Source organism: Palaemon carinicauda, chromosome 8, assembly GCF_036898095.1.
Source record: "Palaemon carinicauda isolate YSFRI2023 chromosome 8, ASM3689809v2, whole genome shotgun sequence".
In the NCBI taxonomy this organism is placed as follows: Eukaryota; Metazoa; Arthropoda; class Malacostraca; order Decapoda; family Palaemonidae; genus Palaemon; species Palaemon carinicauda.
Genome location: NC_090732.1, coordinates 166,547,965 through 166,559,214, shown reverse-complemented (window position 1 = coordinate 166,559,214; position 11,250 = coordinate 166,547,965). Strand labels below are relative to the sequence as shown.

The window sequence follows — 11,250 nt, the reverse complement described above, 5'->3', positions numbered from 1 at the left end:
GACAACTAAAGTTATTGATATTTACGGTTGAGCTTGAAGTCGTAGCTAAAGCCGAGCCACTTGGAGAGAGCATCAAATATCACAAAACTTATTCCTTTTGGTGGACTGTCATTTGAATCAGCAGAGAGAATCGGTACGTCCAGTAGGTTCCCATAGACACTCATCCTTTTTTCCCTCATGTCTTTAAACCTGTCTATGAAAAGGTCGTTCCAGCAGCTGAACCTTTCAGGATTCCAGACACCAAGAGCAACAGACTTGTTTTTAGCTGCGAAAGGGAACGAAGTCCAGACTTTATGGTGGATTAGGCGAGTTCTGTTTCCTCTCTTCTTTACCACAGGACAGATTAATGTAGCCCAAGATGCTTGCATGAATGGAACTTGCATAAAAGCTTCTGTTTTACAAGGAGTTGTTGTGATTAGCACTGCAGCCCCTCTGGACCATTGTCGAACTGAGAGCCAAAGAGGCCACCAATCCACGTCGCTAGAAGTAATGATGGCTATCACAACAGCTGTGAAGAAATGGATTTTAGATATCTTGAGGTGATTAAAACAGGAATTTTATGGAAATTGGCTATAAATATGACATTTAGATTATATAATTAGGACAAAAATGTCTTAGTTAGATTTACTGAGGATCAAAAGTCTTAGTAAAATATCGTTCAACTCTAAAAATAAGAAATTGTGGAAACTACAGGCACAGAATAATAAGATACTCACTTGAATCTGTAATGGAAAGGATAATGTCATCCTTATGCTCATAAAACGTGCTATTCATATCCTCCGAAAGAATAAGAGACTCATCAAACCTCTCTCTAGGAAGTCTCACTATAGATAATGGTGATTTCAGCCGTGTCAACCAATCATTAAGCTCGATGCCTTCTTTAGGCACTAGCAGCGTGACACTTTGACCTTCTAGTGGTCCAGAAAGTATCTCTTTTATCAAGTGCAAGATGGGTTGGCTGTTGTTAGCGTCCCCCAGTTCATAACCTGTTGGTAAATGCCTGCCTTGAAAGGCCTTTAAGGTCCCTATTAGTCCCAAGATATACAGAAGTGACACAAGTCCCTTCATTTTTGTCGAGTGTCTGATTCCCACTAAATCAAAAGGGCACTTTATCTTGTATTATTAACTACCAAATCCTTCTGGAGAAGTCTGCCCGAGGCAACCTCCCACAATGTTGTGAGACTTAGTGCCAAATGAATTTGCAATACACAGTTGGTGCCTTCGATCTTCCCAGTCACATCAATAAAAGTTATTATCCCATTTCTTACTCCTTATTGGACACCCGAATAGCAATGTCCTCCAATGATATACAAGTATTTGTACCCAGTAATACCTGAGGTATTATTGGGAAAAAAATGGGTTTGAATAAAGATTACATATTTATTGATGAAAATTTTCTGGCATCTAATGGTCTTTTATCTTGTTCTTCTCTTTGCAAAGGAAAAAAACGTTTTTACTTTTGAAAAATTCAAACAATTTGAAGAAAAGAATTCTCATGGCTTCTGTGTGAGGATTATTCCCACCATACAACCCAATTTATTCTTTCTGTCAGTTTTCTGGTTGAATCATCATCATCATCTCCTCCTACGCCTATTGACGCAAAGGGCCTCGGTTAGATTTCACCAGTCGTCTCTATCTTAAATTTTTAATTGAATACTTCTCCGTGTCTTGTTGAATCTGTAATCAAATCTAATTATCTATATATCCATCTACCAAAGCCCTTCCCCAAATTTTGGAGGGTAGCCAACATAAAAAAAAAAGAACAAAAGGGGACTTTTCTTTTTGCTCCTCCCAGCCTGACGATGAGCTGAGCCAATTTTGGCTGGTACTGCTAGGGTGCCACAGCTCACCATCCCTCGTTATCCACCACAATTAAAGCTTCATATGCTGAATCCCCTACTGCTGCTACCTCAGTGGTCACCATGACCGGAACTGCGTGCCATTCATTCCTATTTCTAATTATATCACATCAAAATTTTCAAATTGCATTGAAATATTTTGAACTTATTTTCATTGAAATTAGGTCAGTATGTTTCCTGTCACTTTGAGCAGTATTGCCGACGTATGACTACTCAGTCTCTCCCTGTCCCTCTGGAGGGGGGAAGTATTGCCAATGTATGACTACTCGGTCTCTTCCTGTCCCCCGGGAGGGAGGAAAAGGAATATAGTACCTGTGTGCGGGTGTGTGTGTTTAAGGGTCTTTGTTCAGTAATTTTGGAAAGGCGAAGATTGGCTGCTAGGTCTTACTTATACAGTATTCAGATTTCACTTTAGAATCAGCAAAATAGTTATTGACTTTAATTCGTCTGAAAAATAACTAAGTTAAATTTCCTTCCAATAATTGATGAGAATTTTGCAAATTTTAATGGATTTTCATGCGTTGCTATTTTTATTTCTGCTTTCCTGATAGCTGCTCGCCATCGCTTTACTCTGGTCTGTTTATTTAAAGTGAATCACGTAGATTAGCAATGATTAATGCAATATTAAAAAAATACCCCTCTTAAGGAGATGCTGATGACATAATAGTAGTATGTTATGTTTTGAAATTGTTAAAGAACAAAAATAAGTTAAATAGTCAGTTTGTTTACAAATATTGTGAAGATAAATATAGCTCTCATATAGTTTTTTATCCTTCACTTAATAATTTTGCATACAGACCAATTTCAAATTAACTTAGCAGTCAAATTGATATAAATGTAATGCGTTTCTCGTCAGAACTAAATCATCTTTTAGTTTGTTCCCTCAAACTTGAAAATTTACAATCTCAACATGTTAGACTAGAAAAACTAACTAGTCTTTGAAAAAAAAAAGAAAAAAAAAACTACCAGTTTAGTAAAAAATGGCAATGTGTAAACCAGCTTTTAATTTAATTGATAATACATAGAACATAAAGTCTCATCCATCGTTAAATACGAATAAAGTATGCGAAGGATATTCTCGAATAACTTTACATTTGATGAAATGCATAATGTCAAGAGGAAGAACGTCCTCTAAAGTTTGCCTAAATCCGTCTAGATCTCACAATCGTAGATAAAAATAATTTATTCATTTTATAGATATCTTTTCAAAATATAATCTTGTTCTTTATGGGGTTTACACAGTTTCTTTAATAAATAAATAAACCCGTTGTTCTAACAACTGTCTTTGTTTATTGCCTGTCGGGTCATAAAGAAAGCGGTTATTGCAGCACGCCATACCATGTCAGACAGACATTCTCTTGGAGCAATTGAATTGATACTTAAGAATAAAACTGAAGTACTTTAAAAATAAGAAGTTTGCTTACCTAAATCGTAAAGGCAAATGACAATAATTTTTATGCTTTTATTAGGTTGGATCAGTGTAATAATAATTTCTCTGAATCTATCAAGCGATGTAAGGTAAGGCTATAAAAACTTGGTAAACTATTATTAATCGCATGTGTTCTAAGGGACAAAATCATGGAATATATTGCTCTTATACTTTAAAGAGTAAATATATTTAGGTATATTGTTGTTATTTTATCTTGGCTGGAATGAGATGACACAAAAAATTCGCTTCTCTTATTGTTGTTGAAATAAGGGAGCGAGAAAAATGGCCTGGGGTAAATTCGGAAGTAGAAAAATACTCAACTGAGTAGATGTGTCCGTCTTATTATATAATGTGTGAATGGATTTGTATATCTCAAAAGATTGCGATTTTTTAAAAATCTACTTTATATACTCAGAAACAATGCACACGTTGCCTATGTTACCTCGTTTTTTTTATAACTATTAAATACTTACTTCACTACAAACACACGCACAACTATAACAAACGGCAAAAACATTAACATTCCAAGATAAAAAAAATAGTCCTGAAAAACAATTACTGCATAGAACTTACAAATGAAACTTTCGCTTAAATATCATACAATGATTTTCAAGATTAAGCATAAAAACTTGAATAAAAGAAGAGGGAGAAGATGATAGATAAAAGTATGCTCGAGTGTACCTTCAATGATGTTTATGTGTTTTATTGGTGAATAATTTCTCTGAAGATACTGGGGAAAAGCGGTAAGATATAATAAAAGGTGGCACTAAATCTTGAAAATGGAATAAAGATATGATAGAAGCGATCTTTGTGGTGCACGGGCTACGGAAGAGTATAAACATAGTAACATACAGTAATCATCTAAAGGTATCTATGTTACGATCACCTCGAATAATTCACAATCGATTTCTGAGGAATAAATTATTCTGACAGATTCTCCTTTTCTCTGATAAGGCACCCACCATAAAAACAAACAGCCTGAAAAAGTGTAAATAGTTTTGGTCAATAAGTAATAAAAACAAATATATTATTAACGCGGTCTCGTATTGTTGGAGGAATTCAAGTTTATGGCGGTGTTTTGGCAATTATATTTTAAGACAATAGAGTAACAAAGGGAAATATGTCCGTCTATAATGACGAATGTGTTTCGATCATTATTATGACATATTTTACTCTGAAGTGACTGTGAATTCTTTTATCCACTGATATGAAACCTGACTCTAACGAAGGCTAGTTGAATGAGTCACGAAATATATAGAAATGGGGAAAATTAAAGTTCTAAAATTGAATATGTGAAGGACTGGAAATGCCAGTTATCGCTTGGGTTATGAAATCACTAAAATACCTTTAGAATACCGAAATTTGGTCCAAATTAACAGTTACTGTAAGAATCTCTTTATTGATGGATCACCGCAGTAAACAAAGTGTGACTAGAACCGAAAATTGTGAATTATGTATTGAAAAACGAGGTAAATCTGTTTTGGAAATAATAATAATAAAAAAAATAAGTTTCATATAAGCCCAGTGTACGAGGCAAATCTGTTTTGGAAATAATACAAAAAATAAGTTTCATATAAGCCCGGTATACGAGGTAAATCTGTTTTGGAAATAATAATAAAATTAAATAAGTTTCATCTACCCGATATAAGTATGTGTATAATCGCCACAAAAAAAAAAGATATTATCATGATCACCCAATAAAAACTTGAAAATACGAAAATCAGAAGAATCATAGAAGAGTCGATTCCTAAATAACGCCAATAATGATTTAGAGCTGATAGAAGAAGAACACGTGGCATTTTGACGTTAGCAATACAGAAGTACTTCTTTTCCAACCAAATATATATTTTGTTTTAGAAAAACACATAACAGTATTTCAGAACAAAGAAAAGTAAAGTGGCCCAATAAATGATGTTTTGCAAATTATAAAACTTGGGCTTCCTCTGGCTTTGAACTTCTGCCAGTCATTTCAGTTTATAAATACTTTTCATAATCCTTTAGACGCCGCAGAATAATTAAAAAATAAAATGTTGGCACTGCTTACAGTCCTCGAGTACCTTTATTATTTTTTTTTCACCTTGTTGAATAATTGTTGTACTTCTGGATCGCCTTTCCATATGGTGCATTTCCAGGAGAGGAGAAAGATGATTAAATTTAAACCAACTTTTTTTCAATGGCAAGAATTTTTTCTTGTTTATATCTTCACTATCTTCGAGAACTGTACGCTTTTTTTTCAATGCTGTTGTAGATTGAACTGGAAATACTTTATAGATGTTTACATATGAGTAGTAATAACTTACAATTTTCATATTTGCTGAAGGCTCATCATCGCTACAATGGGACCAAAAGAGCTACCAGAACTTCGCATTAATCAGTACATGTCCTGGAATAATGACAATACTGAGAGATATTGGAAAGTAGACAATGATAAAACAGCTAGATGAAAGAAAAATACCTCACCTAAGGCCAGGAAGGAGGAATTTATGTCGGAAACAAAGTTGATTTGCAAGATCTGGGACATTTGAACCAGAAACTACACATCCCTTGGTCTACCTGGAGGACTGCATTAAAGATTTGTTTATAATGGTAGATAAAAGTGATGTCAAGTTTGTCCCTACACGTCCATTAGTCTGCCCGAAGGACTGCACTAAAGGATTCTATAAAATGGTAGGTGAATATGATGGAAAGTTTGATTCTTCACGTCCATTAGTCTATCTGAAGGATTGTATTAAAGAATTGTGTAAAATGGTAGGTAAATATGATACCAAGTTTGCATATACACATCCATTAGTCTGCCCATAATCATACAGGAATAATAGGATTCTAGACTGAGTGACGACTACGATCATGAAAAGAGTTAGAGGTCTTGAGAACGAGTACCAGAATTTTTATTGAAAACGGCAAGAAGTTTTGTTATTGTTTTGAACGTGGCGAAAATGAACTTCGAGAATTTCTTTTCGTATATAAGCAAATATTTCCTGTTATTTCGAACCTTGCTTGAAGATGGTGAGTAGGAATGTTACTATAAGTTTAATGCATAATTCTTCACTTCCTAAATATCGCAGAAATTAGCGTAATATAAGGTTATTAAAGCGATATTTGAGTAACTTGAAAATTTGCGACAAATCTTGGTCGAAAACCTTTAGTCTTTTCCTATTTTAAAAAAAAATATATATTATATAATTCTATTTATTCGTAGTCTTTACGAAATTGTATACGGTAAGGTCTTATTGTTGAAATAAATATACTTGGGGTAGGAGGAGGAGGTAATAATCCAACAGTGGGTACCGGTGTGACGGTCTGAACGATCGCCCGGTCTCAGAATTCTCCTTGATAATCTGCGCATGCGCGAACATTACCGTTTGCCAGGCATACGAGGTTGATGTTTTACTTTCCTGTAATGTTAGCGTGCACAGCTCAACATTACCGCCTGCCAGTACATACGAGCTTGATGTTTTATTTTCATGCGAGTGAAGCGAGCTAATGGCGGAAAAGAACCATTATACAATGTCAAGGAGAATTCTGAGACCGGGGGATCGTTCAGACCGTCACACCGGGTCCCTACCTACCTTCCATGATCCCTATGCTGACCTACAGTATCATAGCGCTTGGAAAACTTTCAATAAACAAGTGTACTTAGGCTAGGCATAATATCCATGATTATTACCTCCGCCAACGAAGTTGGAGGGAGGTTATATTTTCGCTCCAGTTTGTGTGGTTGTTTGTGAACAGCTTCCTGGCCACAATTTTAATCGTAGCGTAATGAAACTTACAGGGATTAACTGTTATGTACAAAATCGAAAATTATTAAATTTTGGAATGTCAAGCAAAACGTCCAATTCACGTCATCAGCTATAAGTTTGGACATCATTGTCACAGAGACTTCAAACTTGGTTCATATTTGAGTGTATAAAAATCCTCGCCAATTAATACATGTTAAGGTCAAGGTTGAGTAAAAGGTTGAGAAATAAGCTGGCCCGGCAGAGGTCTGCGCTCTACTGAGTGCCTCTCTAGTTAAGAATATAAATTGGATTGTGATTTGCCTCATTCTGTGAATTTCTTTTGAGAAATTTCTTACCTGAATACAGACTATCATCCTGCAATAGGAGTATGATTTCAGCGAAGCTGAATTGGCCGTTAAAATGTTGACAAGGTATTTATAACTACTGGAAGGGGATGGGCAAACCCTGGCCATATGTCAGGGAGGTATACGTCAATTTTTCGCTTTTAGGTGCTAGCAGTTCACACATACTCTTGTTGCCTCCCAAACTTTGTCTGTTTTATATTTTTTTCTTTCTCTTTCTACAATAAATGGATAAATGTGCAGACATGCTGTTATATTCAGGCAAACCTTGATAAATTAAATGAAGTTAGCAAAGATGTGCAGTTGATTTCCCATGGTCATCTCCACCAGTAATTGCTTCAGTGGTGTGTAAAGCATCACTGGTCAACAGGCAGCTATCTCCCTTTCCATGTCGTTCTAGTGGAGCCATAGGTATGGGACAATATCTTCCGGTGGCTGTATGATGAAAACCTCATCAGGGGATTTGCACTCAACTCTCCGCCTCCAGAGGTGCTTCTGTTCTCGAACGTATCGAAAGAGGGCGCATACCAGAGGAATCAAGTTGCTTGAGGGGTGTGGTATTCAGAAGAAACAGCCGTGCATATCAACCTGTTAGAAATGCGTGCAACTTTCCAAGCACTTCTGCTTTCCAACAGAGTTTGATGAGGCATTCTTTAGTGTTGATGAGCGACAACACGTCACTTGTGGCATACGTCAACGAGCAAGGAACGGCTTTCTCGTAAAGTATTTGCGAGTTGACAAAGCAGGTGCACATGTGGGCAGCGGACAATGATGTCAAGCTATCTGCAATTCATTACAGGTAAGAGGAATGCTCTAGCGTACACTCTCAATTGGGGAAGGCTTTAGGTTCAGAGTGGTCCCCTTCTCTCACAGCAGAAAGGCTTCTTACTCTCTGGAGATTACTGGTGATTGAACTGTTCACCACATGGGTAAACAGGGCACTCCCAGTTTTCTGTTTCCTTGTTTCAAAACCCTAGGAAGTGTTCGAGGACACTGTTCGACACCAAAACACAAATTTGAGAGATCACACATTGAATGTCCATGCTAAAGAAGTCATTGTCAACTGTAGCTAGTTTTCTGAAATTGCGATCAGATTCTAAGATCGTATTTGATTGGGTGTTTATTCCGTAACTGGAATACAAACCACGCTATTTAATAGGGGTATTACTTTCGGCGTTGCTGAAATGACGAGCCATTAATTTTTAAAGAGGGTTTACTACCAACACCGCTAGTTAGCGGGGGTAGGGGAGGGTAGCTTGTTACCCCCCCCTCACACACCTGTGCTTGAGCTCACTTTGCTCTCAGCTCGGATGGGAGTCGGACGTGTCCGCTTTCATCCTCGCCGTCATTTGGCAGCCATTTAATGCTTTTTTGCTTTTTCTTTTCTAGTTTTGTGTGTGAAGTTGGTCTCTGCGATTATGCGCACCTGCCCTGGGTTTCCCGACCGCCCCTGTGGAACATTCATGTCGGCGGTCGAGACCGATCCTCACGCCCTTTGCCCTTCCTGTAGGGGCCAACGGTTTGATAGCAATAACAGGTGTAGTGAGTGTAGGGAGTGGTCTACCTCCCAGTGGGAGAGGTTTTCGCGGCGACGGAAGAAGTCCAAATGGGATATTTCTCCTTCGAAGGTTTCTTTGAAAGGAGAAAAACCCAAGGCTTCTTCTGTTGCCCAAACCTCCTCCGAAGCTCCCACTCGATCGGTCTCTTTCGTGAGACCGTCAAGTGGTAGCGTAGACCGATGTACTGTTTACCAAACTCGGGGCTCGAGAGATGACGTTGCTTCCCCCTAGCGAAGCAGCTCCACCTCTCCCCCCGGGGGAGGATATGTCACTAATCCCCCTTTTTCAGCTTTGGTCCTCCTTGGGGCTTGAGGGTTTGCCCTCCAAGGAGGTTTTACTTGACTACAACCGATTGGGTGCCGCTGTCAAGCAATTGCCGTCACCGACAGAGGTTGATCCTCTGTCTCTTGTCGACGTTGTGGTGTCAGAGGTATCCAATGTGGTATCACCCATCACCTCTGCCTCTTCAAACCCTACGGTAGCTGACGGCTTAGTTTCTTACGTTCCTGTTGAACCAACGAGGGAGAAACTAAGTCCAACAGTCTCTCCTGCGAGTGTTTCTTCCCCTTTGGGGAGTTCACTTACAGAGACTCCTCTTCCGAGGACTGCAGAGGGTCAGCTCGCTGACCCTATGGCCCCCAGAGGGCGCATTCGTCGCAAGGGTCGCCTTCCTCTTCTCCAGAGAGGCCTTCCTTCACCTGCGGTGAGGAGGCGCCTCTTCGGTTCAATATCTTCGATGCAGTCCCCCGCAGAGGAGCCTCGACAACGATCACCGATAACTGTTCTTGCATTGGTCCTGGACCTTTCTGCAGATCGTTCACGATCTCCTTCGGTGGAAGGTCGTCCTTCCACCCGACAGACGTGCCGACCTGCCGTCACTGTTCTTATATAAACCTAGCAAGGTTTCATCGGAGCACGCTAAGGCACGGCAACCAGATACGGGCTATGTGCCAACGAAACCTGACGAGCGCGCTATAGTAGCTCGTCAGGCCTTGTTAACAAACCCTAACACAGGGCATCAAGGGCGTATGCGCCAACACGCACATTCGTCCCAACAAGAGCCCAGCTCTTCTACGCGCTATGCACGCACTCATGCACATACGCGCCCACATTCTCCTGCGCGCCAGGCCTTGCTTGAGCCTAAGCATATGCGCTCACGCCTAGCTGCGCGCCAATCCTCACCTGCGTGCCGTCAACCTCCTGCGCTCCAGCGCTTTCCTACACGCCAGCGCTCTCCTACTCGCCAGTGATCTCCTGCGCGCCAGCTCTCACGGCCAGCTGTTATTTCTCCTGCGTACCCACGATCTACTAATCTGGGCGCTACTGGGAAGCCAACTAGAGTAACTTTTCCCACGTTCCAGCGCTTGCCATTGCCCGCACGCATCCGCGAGGATATGCGTGCGCGCCCCGCATGCACTCGCCCATCCTCTCCTACGGATTCACACCCAGGAGCAGCTCAGGCTTCAACTGCGAGCCCGGGCGCTAGGGGTTTTTCTCCTGCGCGCGCGCCCTACGACTGGTACAGGCACACGCGACCTCTCGCCCAATCGCGCCGTCAGTCTCCCGCACGCGCTCCTGTGCGCCATCAGTCTCCCACGCGCACGCCCGCAGTCTCCTGCGCGCGCATCAGCAGTCTTCCGCGCGCGCATCAGCAGTCTTCCGCGCGCGATTCCTGGTATTCTCCCTCACGCGGACACCATTACTCTCCCTCCCGCGAGCGTCAATATCCTCCCGCGCGCGAGACTGCCGAACTACGAACGGCAAGGTCGCCATCGCCTCATTTCCCTCCCCGCAAGCGCATACCAGCGCGCATTGTGGGAGAAGGGAAACATCTAGAGGGGTCCAGGATCCCAAAGCCTTTTCAGGCAAACCCACCAATGATGAGAACTCCTCCCAGGGATCCTTTAATCCCTGTCCCTTCAAGGGGTATGTCTGACAGCGTGTCTATCAGCCAACAGCCCTGGTTCGGTGCATTGATCAGAGCCGTAGCACAGGCGTTCAAGCCTGTCTTCTCGTAATTGGGGCACAGATCCTTGGCTGCTTCTACCCCTTTGAATAGAAAAAGAGGAGTTCCAGACACGGTAACTTCTCCAAGGGCAAAACTGACTCCACGCAAGCCTTCGAGGCAGGTTCCTTCTTTCCCCGAGACTGTCTCACCTTCCCTTTTGGACAAAGATTTTCCGTCCTCAGGGAAATCACGCAAGGAGAGACTTTCCCCCATCGCACCATTGAGGGAAACCTCTCCTCGCGTTGAGATGTTTTCTCACGTGGGGACTGAAAGGAACATGCAATCCTCGTCAATGTTGGAGTCCTACATCC

The 11,250-nt window shown here is 41.0% G+C and overlaps 1 protein-coding gene and 1 long non-coding RNA gene across 2 annotated transcripts in view; one reads left to right on the top strand and one right to left on the bottom strand.

Moving 5' to 3' along the window:
* Nucleotides 1–1,293, bottom strand: part of LOC137645072 (ionotropic receptor 21a-like) — an 11,229-nt gene extending 9,936 nt beyond the window's left edge. The window contains exons 1-2 of the mRNA XM_068377923.1: nt 717–1,293; nt 26–508 (exon numbers count right to left, since the gene is read on the bottom strand). Coding sequence (XP_068234024.1) covers nt 26–508; nt 717–1,068 — 835 coding nt within the window. The 5' untranslated portion in view covers nt 1,069–1,293. The remainder of the gene's footprint in view (nt 1–25; nt 509–716) is intronic.
* A 4,915-nt stretch (nt 1,294–6,208) lies between these two features.
* LOC137645070 (uncharacterized) overlaps nt 6,209–11,250 on the top strand; it is a 28,547-nt gene continuing 23,505 nt past the window's right edge. Inside the window, exon 1 of the long non-coding RNA XR_011045278.1 lies at nt 6,209–6,294. This is a non-coding gene — a long non-coding RNA (uncharacterized lncRNA). The remainder of the gene's footprint in view (nt 6,295–11,250) is intronic.